Here is an 18,775-nt window from a genome sequence, read left to right on the forward strand (position 1 = left end):
TCCTTGTCTGACTGAGGGAGGGAAAACAATTCTATTGCCGTGCTTAGCATCATTTACGCGGCACGATCTAATTAAAGAGCACACAAGAAGTAATTTTTGTCCCAAAGCAAAAGTATCCAATATTATGACTTAAAATAACGTGAATGTCATCAACTTTAAATAACTAGAGTGGGAAGCCAAAAGGGGAAAAAAAAAAGCAAAAGGAAGAACACTAAAATGGAAAGAATGAATAAAATGATCGATCCACAATGTTACAAAACGAGTTGCGCTCGTTATGAAGGGATCTCCCTAAAATTGAAGAAAATAAATAATGAAGCTTGTAATTCAGATGTTTATCTTCATTGTGAAGAGGGAAAATCTTCATCAGGTGAGTCATCATGAGCTTCAGGCGATGGAGGTGAACCAAAGTCTAAATTAGGGAAGACACCAGGAGGCCTCTCCCGAGGCTCAATTGAAAGTAATTGGGTTGAATCACCCACAACATCCGCCCATCCATAATGAGGTTCGGCCCTAAATATGAGACATTATCAAATTCAAATTAGCAATATGCCTATCATCCAAAATGACTATTAAGGATTAAAATGACATTTTATGATTTTAGCGACCAAATAGACTAATACTCATAATTTTAAGGATTTGATATATTCAAAATATACAACTTTTAATTAACCGTCATGTTCTATTCTATTTCTAAAATGTACAAAACATAGAATGAATCAATGTTATGTTTCATCCGGTTCTTACACGTTTATCACTGTATTGCAATGCTTGAGTATTTTGTGGCAAATTAAAAAGAAAAATGTGTCATGGAGTACACATGCATCATAGGCTTTTAGATTAAACAAAGGATACATATACTCTTTATATGCTCACTTTTTCAATATATTTATATTGTCAAGCATCTTGCCGACATTGCCTTTTTTAGGGCGACACCCAAGTAGAGATTGGTTCCACACTTTAGAGTGTGGGGACTCCTCATGGTCTAGATAGATAGGTATATATAGATATGCAATAGAATTGTTAGTAGTTGAAGAAAATGTTCTTACTCATAATAAGTTTCCTCGTCTACAACTATATCCCAGCTCTCACCAGTTGTGCTATTTCCATACTTATGGACTTTCCTGATACAGACGAATGCAAAACCAATTTAGCAATGCAGCATATAGAATAGAAACGCAACATTTCAAGAAAGCATTTTGAAGAATTGAATAAACAAATCTGAGATATTGGACACAGATCTACATAACAGTCGAAGTCACTTTTAAACTGTTACCATGAACAAATAATTCAACTAATAGGTAAGCTTTTGATACCATACCCATTTCCAAAGTGTTCTTCTCCCCAAGTTCTTGACCAACCTGGTAAAATTTAAGAACATTGTGGCATCAATTTTTTTTGAAAAAAAAAAAGTAAACCAAATATGTTCAAGACAGAAAAGCATGCTAGCAAGCTCATAAAAGCAGGAGAGAAAAGAGAGACCCAGCAAGCAGCTCAATGAGGCTGCCTTCCCTTGGAATATGAACTTAGTGAAAAAATCTCATCTGGAAAGCTGAATCAATATGAGAAGCCCCAATTTACGGACCTTGAAAGAAAGGGCAGTTCAACTCTTCAGAGTCATAGTATACATGATTAAACCTTAATACAATTCTATATTTCATTTTTTATATACAAAGACATCGATGCTTGATTCAAATGGAATGCAACCTCCGAGTTTACATCTTTGGGAGCACTATGAAAATCATCAAATGGAATGAAAAGACATGGTGTTTGGTTACTGAATGGGAAGAACAAAATAGGAAATAAAATAAAACTTTTCACTAAAATTATAGTAATTATAACATACGTTCACTGCTTGGAGATACGTGCCATGTTTCTCCATGTCTTGAACCTATGCCTTTAAAGAATCTCTCCTCCCACTTGTCTCCCCATTTTGTTCCAAGCTCAGTTTCTGCCCACTTATCTGTCCTGAGGAAGGTAAGCAAGGAGGGAGGAAGCAAAAAGAAAAAAAAAAAATCAGAACGGGAAATGAAAAAACTTGCAGGCTAAAATTTTGATAAACTTATAAATAGTTCCCTCATATCCAACGAAATCAACAAATTGCAATTACTCCCTCTATCCCTATTTTAAAGACAGTTTTGAAAATTTCTGTCCCTTTTAATAAGACTTCATTTCAATTGTCTTGTGCATTAATTATTTTTTAACTAAAATGCCCTTATTTCTTTTAATTATGAATCCATAATTGAATGCTACTCTGAATTGTCTCTTTCTCTCTCCTATTGAGATTGGAGAAGATGAATAGGCTCCTAATAATTTTAAGGGCAAATTTGGAAAAATATTATAATTACAGACAAATTTAATTTTTTTTTAAAAGGCACAGACAAATTTAATGTTAATTCCTAAATTTAACCAATTTTCTTATTAAGCATAAATTATTCAATGTCTTATAAATAGGAACGGAGGGAGTACATGGTAAGCAAAAAAAGGAAAAAGAACAACTATGGCAAACGAAATTTAAATTGAAACACTGTTGTGGTCCTGGAAAAAGTATATCATAATTCTACACTTGATAATATCCATTGACATTAGCATAAATGAAAATCAATCTTACACCATTGAATAACATTTTATTTTATAAGATAAAATTCAACAAAATCCACTGTTGGGCTAAAAGTCTAAAAGTACATTGTGCATGTCATCTAAAAGTAAATTGAAGATGCCCACCATTTGATCACATACTTGATACTTGTAGTCATTTAATCTTTTAAAAATTTAGAGCACACAATCAATATAATGATTCAATGGTTAGATACATAAAATCATATTCTATAATAAATTATTTAAAGTTAGACAATATAATTGTGGCAATCCTCACTCACCTAACCACACAAAATTGTTGCTACAAAAAATGAATAAGCTATTTTCAAAAAATATCTAGTACATAGCAACATGAAATTGTAAATGACAGTTAAGCAAATTCAGTAGATGGGAAAATCAGAATATGTACCATTTGAGAACAGATCCTCTTCCATCATAATGCTCTCCCCACTTTTCCCACCATGATTGTTCATTCAGTCTACCGTACTTATGTGCCCCTTTCTCAGTCCAGCCTTTAGCATCATACTTTTCCCACCTAATGAAATTGAACAGAGACAGAAACTTTTCCCATGCATTAGACACATTAATAATGCATAGAAAACCAATCCCCCCCCCCCAGGTAAAATACATCATCTTACCATTTTTCATACCATCCAGCATTTTCAGTTCCTGATTTTGCTTGTTTTTGTGCACTTCTTTCTATTCTTGCTATGTTACTGCAAATTTAAACATGCAAGAAATTGTGTCAAGAATTCATAGGTTTTACCTATTCACAACAAGTAGAGAAATATAAAGACCTCCATTCATCTTGATGAAGATTTTCCTGCCATGTTTCCCACCAAGTATCCCCCTCAGAATTTCTACCAGATTTCTCCACACCTGCAAGAGCTTATAAAATGAATCAAATGCACTATTAAGTCACAACATTTAGATTTGTTGGAAATCCCACATTGTCTCATAATATGACCAAAATAGTGTATATAAGTGGAGGCTAAGGTAACCCTCACTCAATGAGATGGATTTTAGGATTGAGTTAGGTGTAAATACAAATTCTAAGACAGTATCAGAACTTATCCTAACGAATGCCATTGGGCCTATCAAGCCACCCATTATCAAACTATTATATCCAATCTAACAAACTTCACATCCAAGATGTCTAAACCTAGGCATGAGGGGAGTATGTTGGAGATCCAACATTGTCTAGTGATATGATCAAAAGTGCACTTTTAATTCCTTTCATTTGACAATTTAAGCTTATATCACTTTTCACAGGCTTTCCATTTTGAGACATTTCATAAATCAAATGTCATTCTAAATGTGCATATAACCATATAGACCAACTAAATGTTGTTAACAATCAGTCAACTTAAAAAATATCTAGAATTATGCTAGACGTGCTAACAAAATATTTGAGCAAGGTTCCAAAGGTAAGTTTGAACCCCTCAAACTATATTTTAATCAGGACAATCATATACCTCTGCCCAGAAGCAATTCTGCACTGGCCCCAAATGCACACTTAAGAATTCTTAAAAGTATATAGTAATTTCAGGCTGCTATTGCTATATCAAACATAACGGAAGAAACATACCTAGCTCCTTATATCCAGTCCAGTCACTCTTCTCCCACCACTGTCAATTAGATCAATAAAACCAATTAACTGAATCCACCTGGGGTATGATACTAATAAGATTATGAATATTGTCAATCTAACATATTAAAAATGAATCCACCTGTGAAAACATTTGATCAGATTATAAAAAAGAGTTTTGTTAATATCAGCCCATAGGACTGATTTTAAGTAAATAAAATAAGAAAGTATTTATTACATCAAAAATGCAAAAGTGCAATAAATGCTTTGTTTCCCAATAAAAAATTTCCACTATTAATTGCTTAAAATCAATCCTAATGACTGATTTTAACAAAACGGACAAAATACCATAACCAACCTACCATAATCCCAATAAATTCACCTTGAAATCATACCTGATTCAGCTACAGAAGAATTATATCCAGATTTTCCACGAATAGTTCAAAAATAAGAAAAAAGTAATAATTTACAATGAAAGAAAAATTCACATTATGATTGTTGATAATCAGATTGTACAAATGATAAAATATTGCAGATTAAAGAATTCTAAGATTTTTCCAAATAAGTTTCTCTGCAATGGCAATCCAAGGATAAATAGAAATTTCCCTTGTCGGGAAGAGATGACCATTTTTACAAGGTTACTTGTCCCAAAATACATGTATATTAAGAATAGCTTAACTAACTTTCAAATTACGAGAGCTATTCATATAGTTAAAACTAAGTTTCTGGAAATATTCAAATGCAGTGCTCAATATTTTCAAGGTATGTGAAATGCTTACACATCAAGATCTTATTACATTCAACAATATTTGGCATACTAACACATTTGTCTAAGCCACAGTTCTATTTAACCCAACAGGTGAGAAATTACTCTATTCCTCTGTCTTTAAAAGCAAAAACATGAAGTATTCAGCTATAAATTTTCATTATTACTGTTTTCACCATAAATCATTTCTCAACAGAAGGTTAGCACAGATTGTTTTATGATCTATGGTTTGGAAATTAAGATCATTCTTTTTATTTGGTACAAAAGATTGGTCCTCTATCATAGTCTAATGATTTCTTTAAGCTAACAATGATAATTTAAAGTTATCAAACAAGATTATCTCTGATGGCTTTGCATAAAAGAATTGGAAGATAGCTTTCATTCAAAAAATTGTGTTAACATAAAATGCTAGCATAGATTTGTTCTCAAATTTTATTTATTTTATTTTTAAAAAAGTACTTGGACATTCAAATATTAAAATTACAAAATACCGTTTCTTTCCATTCTGAGGAACCATCATGGGATTGACCACCCATTCTTGTCCATCTACATCTATATCCATTTTCACCCAGTTCTTCCCCACTTTCTCGGTACCAGGCACTCCCATCTTCATTAGTGCCAGACTCATTAACATTTTCGTTTAACAAGCTGATACCCCAGTCCTTCTCATTTGCTATACCAGTGTCTGTGTAGGAACCGGTGAACACAAACAGACATAATAGTTTAACATTCCATGATTGACCAATGGAAAACATCTATAAATGGCCTTGCTTAATGTTTCAGACAGGTATAAAGCAGTAAGGATATAAATCATAAATTACCTCTTTTGGGGGGTGTATCACGTGACTGTGGGCCAGAATTTCTCGGGGTGCAACGAGGAAAGAATTTTTCCTGCTTCAGAAATGATCTGTTGCCATCATGGCATAAAGCAGCATAGCCATTAAGATTTAAAAAAAAATTCAGTTATCACCATAGGTTGTATGAAGTATAAACGACAGCCAATTAAAATTCAATGATATAACCTCTTCATCAAAACAAAGATTCGTTTATTTTCTCAAGAAAACCGTGTGACAACTAGAACATTTCAGCTATCACCAAAGAGTAAAAATGAAAGGCAAGCTTCATCCTTCCTTGCTTTTAAATGTAGGTCAGAACATTTCAGCACCATGTCATTATTAACATCTAGATAAACTCCCTTTCAAACACACGCATAATAATTCAAATAGAGTTGACCTATTTAACAGTACATAATTATATAAACGTTCACAATTTCTGCATTCAACTCAATATTACAAAAAAATATTTAACCTCGTTGGCAACTTTGCTTAACCTAATTAATCGTTCAAGTCCCCAATATGGTCGATGCATCATAATTCTTACATACTGGACTGGGTTAAAGTGTATAAAACTACTCTCATCGCACTCTAGTCTCGTACAATTACAAACCAGAAATGGCCATGACCAACATCTCACCTCACCTGTTGGTTCCAAAAAAGTTAGAAAATATGAAAGAGAATGCCAAAAAAAGCATAGCAGGCTTCTTAATTAATTAACTATCTTAACGATTTCACATGCATTACCATTATACACTCCACTCCCCGGGGAATCAGCATAAACTACTAATTGACTAATTGAGCGAGCAGGCTAACGCGAATCACTAATGCATGAACATTTCAATTCGCTATAAGAAACTTGTCAGTACATTTGAATTCGTTGATGAAAGTAACTTAACTTCAACCAACTACAGATCCAATATCATATGAAAACTGCACATTAATGCCAACATTTTATTTTATTTTTATTTTCAATTTCCATCAATATAGAGAAGAAAAAAAGTTCTGAGACCTAGATATAGAAATGAATATTCACGCGATTTTAATTGTAGACGTACGGTGGAGAAGCGAAAGGCATTGCGGCAGGGGAGGCCTGAACCCTCACTCTGTGAATGTGAGGGGGTTTTTTGGTATCGAACCTCCACTCCTCGTTCTTGTCACTGCCGTTGCCAGGTCCACTCGTTCTGCGAATCGGAGTAACCGAGTCGGAACAGCAACAGCGCATTGCGCCATCACCGAGTCGAACTCGGTCAGAGTCGAAACAGAGCTTTCTACGCTTTCTGGGACCAAATTCGAGCACGTGACTCTTAGGAAGAAGAGCGGCATTGAGTCGCATTACTCTGAGCTTGAAATCAAACTGCGTCGTGGAGAAGCCTCTAGAACTCGCCGCCATTAATGAATGCCAAATGACATTGACGAATTAAGTGCAGTGTGTGACTGCAATGAGTGCTTAGAGGATTGCAATGCGAACGAAATTGGAATTGGAGGGATATTTGTTTAGTGAAAAAGAACAAGAGCGTGAATCGTTGTCCTTTGGAAGCATTTGATCTGAATGTGGAAATTGAAGAGAGTGAGTGTGGTTTACAAAAAAGAGAGAGAGAGGGCGATGAGATCAGATCCGGGCTGGACTTCGATCATGCTTCGAATCCCGAGATTTACTCGCATATATACATATACACGTGAGCACATGGGTCCCACCAACCCTTACTCCACTTTCGCCTCGCCACGTGTCATATCTTCAACCTATTAGTATTTTTTATTATTTAATTTGTGGATAAATTTAAATTAGGATCCCATCGTATGAAAGGCATATATTCTTTTAAAGAGAAATAATTCATTTATATTAAAAATAAAATTCAAAACTTTAATTTATTTCACTTTATCTTTAATTCAATTTATTTTATATAAAAAAAATATAATTCTAGTCTCCTATTTTTTCAATCTGTAATAGTAGTATATAAGAGCATTGTTGAGACAAAGTCTTTGTGAAGAAAGTGTTGATAATAATAAACTTCCAAAAAGTAAGTCATTAGTCATATAAGGTTAAGATACTATGTTTGCTTTGAGATTTAATTATAAGAACGAGACTTGATTAACATGCATGTACTAAGCTTGAGAAGTATTAATATGAAGAATAACAGCTTTTGAAATAGGATTCGCACATAAGAAATAGTCTTACCAAGAGGATAGTTGCTAATTGATTATAAGCATACAAGATTGAAAATGCATTTAGAATATCAAAGTGCAGTAACATAAAAAAAAAATTATGTGATCAGAAGCATATTAGAATGTGAGTTTTGGCCATGGGGTAATTTAATAAACTCAGAAGCTACACATGATCAAAAGGTTTGTCGAAAGATGCTAAACAAAACCTAAAAAACGTGATACTGATGTGTGCATTGTTCGTAAGCATAAATAGTTCAAAAAAAACTCAGCCAAACTAACAGAGGTGAGAATACTAGGTAGTGTAGCCTACGAACACTTAAACCTGCTAACTGTGAAAGCATGTGAAGACTTAGGACAAAAAATACTTATGTATTTAGTGTGATATAGTAAACATTTCACAAGAGGTAGGACTAAAAGCAATCCAAGCTAAGGGGTGAATTAATATAAAACTCCATGTGTAATATGCCTTCACTCTAGCCTCTCAATGTAGTTTGTTGTCATTTTTTTTTATGATAAAAAAAATCCAATTGAATTAATCTTTGATGATACTGTTAAAGTTCTTAAAATTAGTTTCATTAAAAAAATGATGATATCTATTAGAAAATAAATTTTAACAAAGAGAGTTTCTATGATGTCCCTAAAAATTGTGTGGATTTTGGTACTATTATTTTTTTAACTAATAAAATTGTCAGGTCATAAGTCTTCTCGTTAATTAAAGAATTTTTTCCTTGATTAGTTTTTTAAAAAATTAAATTACAACTATTTTAAATTTAAAAAAATTGATTAAACCTAATTTTAAAAGTATGAATCTTAATTTCCTTTACCAATATTAATATAAAATCACAATTATATTTTTCTTGAGTGTAATAGTCACTCTAATTTATATTTAGTCACATTTTTAATTAAAATAGTTATAATTTTAGATTTAAAAAAATGTTTTAGTAAACCAAGAACTAATTTGAAAAAAAAATTCTTTAATTAGTGAAAATACAAATCACATGATAATTTTATTGGTTAAAAAAATAACATTACTAACATCCTCACAATTTTCGGACACCATAAAAGCTCTCATTTTAACAAATGATTTTTCTAAAGTTGCTTCTCGACACTGTAACCTACTTTGATTACTTGTATTTAATTATCATTGAAGTGTGAGAAAGTTTTCTTTGCTTCTAACCAACTTTTGATCGCCAAGAAACATCTTAAGTACATAACTCAAAAGATATTTAGTGTTGCGCAAAAATATATAACAAAATCTGTCAAGGATCACTATTTACCTCCCTTTTAGTGATATTCTTAAATAGACTTCAAGTAAGTGTGGGGTTTGCGTTAGCGGTATTTTTCTCCTGTCCAAACTAGAGTTAAAAAGGTAATTTATTATTTAACATTTATTTTGTAATATAAAAATGTTTTTAGTGAGTCTTGGAAATTATGAATTGGAAAGTTATCGCACAGTCTCTATTATCATACATTAATGGCATTGTACCATGTAATAATTATAATTAATTATCTTTGCACAAATTAGGTAACGTGCATAATTAAATAAAAAGTTAGAGATTTTACATTAAGAAAAATGTATACAAAATTATGTTATTATATAAAGTGAAAAATATCAAATGAACTTTTATTGACATTTTGTTTAAAACACGATAATATAGGCAGAAGGATAAAGGAGCGACGAAAAAATGAACTGGTGGTGTGTTCTATTCAGCATTTGGAATTAAAAAAAAAAAGGAAAAGATGGAAGAATATTTTTTAAAAAAAAAGTTGTGGGTTGACATGTTTATGCAACCAATAAGGCTAAGGTGATGTATGAGGAAGGTAATTTGAGATTATTAAAGTTATATAGAGATAATTGAATGAACTAATTAAAATACCATATTATCCGTAAAAGTTATGTCACGCTTAAGAAAAAATCAAAACAAAATTCATAAGGACAAAATGATATATTTAGTATTAGGAGACAAAAGTTGTTGTAGTAAGATCCACTTAAACTCTCTCATCCATCTCTCCAATAGCAAACTGGCAAAGATCATTTCACTCTTCTCAATATTATTTCTCTCTGTTGTACGGAACAGAACATAAAGGATGATTTTTTTGTTTTACATCCAAAAAATAAAATAGATGGTTTCCATTCTCCAAATTGTAAATTCCAAATATTAATACGAGTATATTAAAATACTAATTTGAAGAGTCAAACTCCCGATCTTCATTTTCAATATTGAGAATTTTAAATATTATTCCCTCTCATGTAGAAGTGAATTTCAAACACTATTATTTTCTTAGTTCTAAAGAAAGTGTGTGAAATGTACTTAAAAAAAACTCCAATTGAAAAAAAAAGAGTGGGAATTTTACTCAAATTAGGAACTTGAGCAAAGGAGTTGATATTTTATATATTTTGATGTTATTTTTAATCAAAATTATAAAATAAAAATTAGTAAGTTATTAAAATATTACTAGTAATGTTAAAATCCTATCAAATATGATCATTCAGTTTTTTCAAGGAAAATTAATAATACTCTCTATCATAATAATAAAATAAAAAAATGAAGTGACTGGTGCGAGCGACATCCTCTCATTCTCATAGACTTTCCGAGAATCCAGAAATAAGATATTGGGCGGATAACGTGGCCGTAGGGACATACCGACACGACAGAAAAGGTAAATAAAGTGGTCATGAATCAATCCCCGTTGGAAAGCAAAAGTCGTCTCCCCTTATCCACACCTCAGCCTCTAGTCACTGAAAACTGATCGCACCTTCGCTTCCACCCTTTGTTTAACGTTGTCTCGGCACGTGTCTTTCAAATTTGCCACGAGGACACGTCAAAGCACCTGTTGACCATGAGAATAAAATTGGTGGATAAGAAGCTGACTCAAAATGAGTGCAAGCTGACGTGGTACCAGAAAGGTGAAAGAAAATCCGTGGTCATTAACCTCTTCACGTGGCAGCCAAAAACAAATCGCCTACCAAGTGAAATCACTCTGATTGCTCCTTGACTAGGAGACCAAACAATGCTAAATTTGTGTTTTATATCATATGATCCATTTCAGAGCCAGAACAAAAAGCGTAGCCGTATATTGATCACAGAGCAAGGCAATGGAACTCAACGTTCCTATATTCTTCCTCTTTCTTGAGGGCCACAATTTTAGTCACCCACTTAACATAGACTGGCTAATCAAAACAAAGAGGGTGGAAATCCATTTTTAAAGGATTAGATTAGGATGTCCTTGAGCCCGAAGTTACATCTATTAATGGATATGATTGAATGCTCTTTTTAAACTAGTATTTTCAACAATCCCTTGTTGCCAAGACTTCAAAGCGTAAAAGCCAAATGATGCTCAAATCTTTATATTCACCACAGACGCACGCCAACTACATGGAGTCATGGACAACAAATGATTTCCAATGTAATCATTTCGATGATTGCGTTTTGCACTTGGATAGGTCTCGATAACAATTCAGTAGCTGTACATCGATCAAACAAACTAATTATACCTCGATTGATAAAAATTGGACATCTACAACGTCAAGTTGTCCACGAATCTGACCAGTTATACATTTATAAATTAATATTATCTCCTTTAATTTTGAAGCATACATTAAGATATTAAGATGTGTGTCCAAAACTTCTCTCCATTTGCTATAACGACACTCAGCCAATTTCATATAGCAACTTTCTGTTTCCCAATTACAGTAGATTTATTACCTTTCCACGAAGACATATTAGAGGACAAACTCGAGATACAAAGAAAGAACTTGTATGAACTTGTAGTTCCATAGATATACAACGACTCCACGAATTACATAGCATGGATGTCTAATCAAAGAATAAACTTGCACATAATCCAGCCTAAAACCATTCAACGTTGAAAGATAAAAAAGATAAAACCAAAAATGTTGATTTCTGAGCTATCAATGCTTTCTCGTCAAAGATGTAATGCACATGTAACATTAAACCTGTTCAGCCTCGTCAAACCCAGCAACGGTGACATGATGGAATAAATATTAGGGTCTTTCAGATCTATTTATCTCAAGACCCGAGAGGCAGGAAATTACTGACATACACAAGAAGATGACATGACAAATGATGGCAACATGGCAATTGGTGCTGAACTTTATTTTTTGGAGATGAAAGGCTTAACTGATTCTACAACAACCTGTTTTGAAAATGAAATGTCAAATTAATGTGATGATTATTGATAAATGTAGACAAGTAAATTGCACGAAATAACCATCGAATTCTTATCTATGCTTTGAGAAAGTCACTGATTTAGATTGTCATTATACCCAACCCAAGGCCTAATCACGGGGCAAATAATAAAACAAGCAATTATCCTTCTGTTTATAAATATAAGTATTTATCTAAGTTGTATGGTCTTATGACCACATGCATGCTATTAGCACCCACATTAGCAGGAAAGTTCATTACCAAAACGGAGTGTGTAACAGTAAGATAAAGAAACTGGGAAAATTTGACACCCGAAGAAGTTTATGTTTTATGTATATTTTTTTTTTCATTAAGAGAATTTATCATCTACCATTGAGAATTAGCCTAAAGATTTACTTGTAGTCTTACCCTGCCATCATAGGATAATGATGCAAAGATCCATGGTTCACGAGAACTCCATGTGAGCCCTGTAACATGAATAAAATATTTGTGAAGAAAAGTTTGTGTGTGTGTTTGAAATGATGTTTTGTATGTATGTTAGAGCTTAAAACCATGTCAAAGTTGGCAAAAGAAGCAAAAGCTAAACAAAACTAAAGATGGATTGAAAAACTTGAACCTCTTTACCATAAATGCTGTCTTCATAATCACTGTACGTATTAAGCAATGGATCAACCCATCGGGCAGATGAATCGACTTGTCTGCTAAAAAGTAAGCATAGATGAATAAAAAGTAGTCCTAAAATAAAATGTAATATAGTAATATCTTAAGATAATAAGATGACCTTTCAGTTGTTAACTCATCATGATTTGTTGAGGCAAGCCACAAGTTGACAGTTGAATCCGTACCAGCACTCTGTAACATCCACATTCCATGAAAAATAACTAAATATCCCCTACATGATAATTTAGTATGCAGACAACCTTTGACCAACAAATGGACACCAGCAAGAGATTTAGAAGTCATTAAAAATGCATGTTTGTATGTGTGCACATGTGGGTGTGGGAAAAAGCTTCTCTAAAGCAAGTTTATATCTAAAGTAAGCAATTAAGGGTGAATCCACCCTCAAATTTTAGTTGGATAAGCTCACCATCCACTTTAAAATAAATCAAGGATCAATACACCCTTTGCTTTAGAAACAAACTCACTTAAGAGGATCTACATCCCTGTGTGTGTGTGAAAGAGAGAGAGAGAGAGAGAGAGAGAGAGAACCAAGATCATTCCATCATACTCTGGGTTACACTTGACAGTCCAAGTCCTGGCAATACAAGTAATACAGACTGCCAATCAGATGTCTGAAAAAATAATATGAAATAGTATATTTTCATTTTAGACAATATTTTTAATGGAATAAAGAAAAGTTATTTGTGCTTTAAAAGTATGATTGTAACAACATACAGTAAGCACTGAAAATAGAGCAGTCATTTCCCTCTCAGCTTTCATTTTTAGTTTTCTTTCATTTTTTCCACAACAGAGATGATGTAAAATTGGAACATAGTAGGGTTCTTGGACTGGGAATATAGCTAAAACAAAAAAATCTGCTTTGCAACTATACATGGTAGGTACCAATGAGTATGTCCTGGAAGCTCTTGGATGGGAACTTTAGGTTTTCTTAGATCCCAAATGTGTATCCCAGACTCATGTTCTGCAGTAACCTGTACAAAACATAGCAATTCAATTTGACAACATGAACAAATGGTGGCAGAATATTACCATCTCAGAAGGCAGTTGCTACTATAAACTCATTGAGTAGACGTGAGAAAAAGCATGTAATGCAAATCAAAGTATTTTAATACTTGGAAAACAAAAGCAAAAATAGTAATCTATGATATGATTTGAATCTGTAATTGAATGTGAGAGACAAATGCTGACAATGTGAATTTCAGAAAATGTTAAAGAACACATTATAAAACCAGTTTTAAGGTACAGTATAAACATGTACATTATAATGAGGATCACAAAGTTCAACTCTTACAAGTATGTGCTGCTTTTGGGGATGGTAATCAACACTGCATACATGGGAACACTCGATTGACATAGTCTTCCTGTGATTCAAAGAATCCTATTAGTAGACATGAAATTCCTTGGGGTACCAATTCAGACAAAAAAAACTAATTGGTTTCAGGGGAATGTATATTTGTCTCCCAGCAACCCCCCACCCCAATCCTGAACTTCAAACGAAACAAGCATTTCACTTAACCAAAAGGAAAAGGCAGACTTGCAAATGCATTAACTTCGAAAAATTAAACAATATTGAATAATTTTTCAGGATGCCTAAGATCATATAACTGCATAATTCAAAGTTCAAAAAAACTAAACAAACTCCATTCCTTGTGGGAAAAAAAGGAACAAATGCAACAATAAAATCACATTTTTGCTCAATGTGGTGGAATATTATCATGTCATCAACTAAAATAAACCAGTAAAAAAACTGAATGATGTTATATGAACATTACATACTTCATTGTTCTGACATCCCAAAATTGGAGATACGATTCACAAGTTGCAGCAACAGAACTCACATCATGTGGATCCCATGCCCCTCCAGATAACTTGTGCAGCATACCAGCTGAATCTTGTGATTGTACCTGTTTTTTTGTTCGAATTTATCAGAACATGGAGGAGGAACTAAGTCAAAATCATCAAAAGTTTCAGGAATTTACAAATAGTAGTGGCCATAATCACACAAGTCTATGATTATTTAAGTCCCAACTAAATCTCGAGTCCTAAATTTCCGAACTACAGTCACATAAAATATTATTTAACACCAACTTCCCAGAAAACATTGTGGTGTTTGACTTGAAATGAGATTGGGGAATAATATCAATATCAGATTTTCCAACCCAAATACAGTTAAGTGAACAAAATTAAATCCATTATGGACAATGTGTATGACCCGCTACTGAGTCCCTTTTATCATGAACTTAATCATCACAGATTTGTTTTAGGAAGTCCATTGACCTATATCTTCACTCATCTTCAACCATTCATTTTCTATAATGCCTCTCATTCAAATAGCTTTATAAGATTCAGTAACAAAAATCAACTGATAATTGTTCATATATAACAATTAAAGGAAAGTATATTGTAAAATATTTTTCCAATTACTTTTGAATTTTAAATGCCTAGATAAAAGAGAGAAACTATCCGCTTCATTTTTGCACAAGACGAAATGATCTTTTGTTGTTTACTTTCTCCAACACATTTTCTTCCTGTTCCAATGTAGGATTCATTAATCCGTTCATTATAACAAATGATGCTAACCTGAATAATGATAACATGTTATTTTGTACTAACATGTGTTTCCTGTATGTACATATGAGAAAAAAAAAGCTAAGTATTTGTGTCACAAAAGGTGTACCATGCTATGAAATTCATACCTGAGCAGTTTTCTTTGAAACATCTAAATTCCACAAGTACAGGTTTTCCTCATTGATGCTGATCAATTTATCATGCCTTCCAGATGGCCACCATAGAATACTGTTTGGTGGTGAATATTTATTAAGGAATACAAATAAATGTATCAAATTCAAAGTGTTAAATAAGTATATAGTAAACAGGAAGATTATTAAAGATTAATGAATAGACTTAATAACATTTTTTATCCCCCCTAATATTTTTACAGCAATCAAACGTCTCAAATTTTCTAATTGGAATTTCAAGTTCCATGTGAATCTAGTGTCCAATTACATACAGAAGTTAGCAACATAGCCAACAATTAACATATATGACATGACATTTTATTGGGTCAAGCTCAAGCACCTTAATGGACCCGTTAGTAGTCATTGTATATTTTATTTAAATTGGGGAGTAATTAAGTCAAACTCACTGGGGAATTCAATAATATGTAACTCAGTACAATGCCGTGCCATTTATGTAAATTACTGGTTACACCTCTAATTTCTATTAGTAATTGAACAACATGCTAATATAAGGATCTACTTTCTTTAACTAGAAAAATGGAGAGATTGATTACTTCCAACAACTATCAGTGGCAATCAGGTTATAATAGAGGAGCTAAAAGTGCAATTAAACCTAAATAATATAATCAAATTTTCCGGGAGAAAGTTATAAGGGTAGTCCAGTAGTGTAAACTAGAGAAATGAAACCTTGCTTAATATCATCATTTAACTATTTCACCCACATCTTCAGATAATAATCTATAGAAAAATGACATAGCACATAATGGAAGCCAAACTCACGAAGTGCAAAAGATAACACCGAAACATCATTCCAGAGTCAAGAGCAAACGGGAATTGCAAACTCACCATTTAATCTTGCCAGAATCAGTGTCGAGGGAGGTAATTCTCTCTAGCTGAGGTGAATTTAACTCGCCATATAGCTCGGGGATCTGCCATATTGCTGCCCCATACGTTTCACCTATAAATTAGAACATAAAGGTAATCAGAAGTCCTCCTAACCAAACCAAGAGCCTTAAAATGATGCACAAGAAGCACAGGCTATCTCAACGTACGGGAAAACACTTACAATGTCAAAATACACAAAAATAAAATAAAAAGAAGAGGTTTATTACCGTTAGAGTAGACGGTTGAAAAGATCCGTTGATCAAAGGGGCAAGAAACAAGGTCCCAGATCTCGTTGGGATGAGAGAACAATCCCTCGCAGAAGAGTTCGGTTCCACTCGACGAAAGCCGAATCAGATGTACCTATCACGGAACGATTCACTCAATTATTTTCTACAGGGATCAAACTGTAACAAGCGGAACTGAAGCACGAGAAACGAGAGAGAAAAAAAAAGGAATGCAATGTACCTCATTTTCTTCTTTGAGGCTGAGAGTGCCAGCGAGGAAGCTAGTGTGATCTGTGTCTGCCTTCACATCGGATATGCATCTAGCCTATCATATAAAAGAGTATAAGAAATGGAATAGTTAATTAGATCGATGCAGAAAATTTGTGAGGGTTTTGTGGGTTGGACCTGATATTTTAGACCGTATCCGATGCCTGAAGATGCAGCTTGCATTGCTCTTTCTTTTCTTGGAGGCGGAATCTACTGCTACACCCACCGTGCGACACCTCAATCCACACACTGCCCTGAGAGAGCAGAGTTAAACACGGAAAATGGCAACGCCGTTGCTTTCTGCTCGCTGTTTTTTATTTTTTTCTGAAACCGTGTTTAAGGGCCAGTTGTTCAGGGATTCATTGGTGTTGCTAGTTGCACCCAGCATTTAAGGAGAAAAGATTGAAATATTTTTTATCCGTAAGTCTTTTAAGTTGATCCATAAAAAATTTACGGATCAACTTAATGCATAAGCCTTTTACGGATTAACTTGATCCGTAGAAACCTTACAGATCAACTTAATTCGTAAGCCTTTTACAGATCAAGTTGATCTGTATGCGCTTAATATTAACATACAAATCAACTTGATCCATAAAAGACTTACAGATCAAGTTGATCCGTATAATTTATGGACCACTCTCACGTACACCCATCATAAATGCAAAAAAAGTGCAGAGACAGTTTTGATATTTTTAAAAAATGCTGGGTGCACCAACAATAATGCTAGGTGCACCTAGCAACACCCTCGTGGTAGTTACGATGGCGCATTGAGTATTTTGGGCCTCTTCCTTAAAATAACCCATGAAGCCCGTTTTGGATGAAAAACGCTAATAATTTATGGATAATGGAGTTTTCCAATTAGCTAATGTTTGTTCATTTTTTTTGGGTTCATCTCTTCTTTATTGAAATTTTTTTATTTTATGAATTATATAATTGTTTTGAAATTTTTTATTTTATGAATTAGATAATTATTTTTATATATAGGATGAGAAGTAATACTAGTTTATAAATACGATTTTAAGCCAAACCTTAAAAAGTTTTTATAATAGGTAAAAAAAATCAAATTCTAACTTTAAATTCAAGAATTAAGTCAAGTTCAACCTTTATAAAGTTAACTTCATCGTGCCTATTTGTATTCCTAATTACAAACTACGTGCCCAGTTAGGCCCTCGTACATCGAGAGTAAAGTCAATGTTTGGCCTAATTATCAAGTATTAAAGTTTTTTTTTTAAAAAAGAGTAAACTTCAAATATGGTGGGCACATAGTAGTTACAAACTTCTAAAACGATAGGTTGGGAAAGAAACAAATGTATCCTACTTGCTTATCTTGAGGTTTACACTTCTCGCGCAATTTGTTTATTTGAACATTTTTGCTTGTTCTAATTTTATCTTGTAAGCAAAAATAACTATTGATTTATGGTATGTAGATTGTTATCCGTCTCTAGTTTTTATAATGGTTTAGCTGGGAGGGAGAAGCATGAGAAATACGTGATGTCAAGAGAAATGGAAGTTAACCAACTTTCTTTTTTATTAAACAAAAGTAATTGAAGAATGAGGACGGATTTAAACTTATGACCTTCATTTTTCTTTTCGCCACTTAAACCACTAAGACGATTAACTTGTTTCGTCCCTCAAAATGAACGATAGTTTAATGATATAAAAAAACTTGTTTTTTAGTTAATGGCTACTTAATTTTTAGATAAAAACTTATATTCGATCAATTAGAGAAATGGGAGATGAGTGGAAAAAAACCATAAAATTTAGATCCATAAGCTATTGTATATATTAAAGTACCGGATTAATGTTTTGATTAGTTTTTTCACGATATTAGTCGTGGGTCAATTATTTCTATTTTATATATAT

General features: G+C 33.1%; 2 protein-coding genes across 2 annotated transcripts; both read right to left on the bottom strand.

Annotated features, from left to right (window-relative positions):
• Positions 1–93: 93 nt before the first annotated feature.
• On the bottom strand, positions 94–7,429 carry LOC100820367 (uncharacterized). Its single transcript, XM_041014746.1, has 11 exons — positions 6,841–7,429; positions 5,771–5,856; positions 5,441–5,634; positions 4,184–4,223; positions 3,393–3,474; positions 3,234–3,311; positions 3,005–3,130; positions 1,844–1,965; positions 1,319–1,358; positions 1,047–1,121; positions 94–510 (listed from the first exon to the last, which is right to left on the bottom strand). Exons 1-11 carry the CDS (start codon positions 7,173–7,175, stop codon positions 339–341), a joined length of 1,350 nt encoding a protein of 449 aa, XP_040870680.1. The 5' UTR covers positions 7,176–7,429; the 3' UTR covers positions 94–338.
• Positions 7,430–11,691: 4,262 nt separating this feature from the next.
• On the bottom strand, positions 11,692–17,268 carry LOC100779030 (WD repeat-containing protein DWA2). Its single transcript, XM_003523092.5, has 13 exons — positions 17,051–17,268; positions 16,887–16,970; positions 16,649–16,781; positions 16,383–16,494; positions 15,495–15,594; positions 14,575–14,702; positions 14,090–14,159; positions 13,681–13,769; positions 13,327–13,372; positions 12,899–12,969; positions 12,742–12,815; positions 12,526–12,584; positions 11,692–12,106 (listed from the first exon to the last, which is right to left on the bottom strand). The coding sequence occupies exons 1-13, from the start codon at positions 17,093–17,095 to the stop codon at positions 12,065–12,067; spliced, it is 1,053 nt and encodes a 350-aa protein (XP_003523140.1). The 5' UTR covers positions 17,096–17,268; the 3' UTR covers positions 11,692–12,064.
• Positions 17,269–18,775: the final 1,507 nt, after the last annotated feature.

This window comes from Glycine max, chromosome 4 (assembly GCF_000004515.6).
Source record: "Glycine max cultivar Williams 82 chromosome 4, Glycine_max_v4.0, whole genome shotgun sequence".
In the NCBI taxonomy this organism is placed as follows: Eukaryota; Viridiplantae; Streptophyta; class Magnoliopsida; order Fabales; family Fabaceae; genus Glycine; species Glycine max.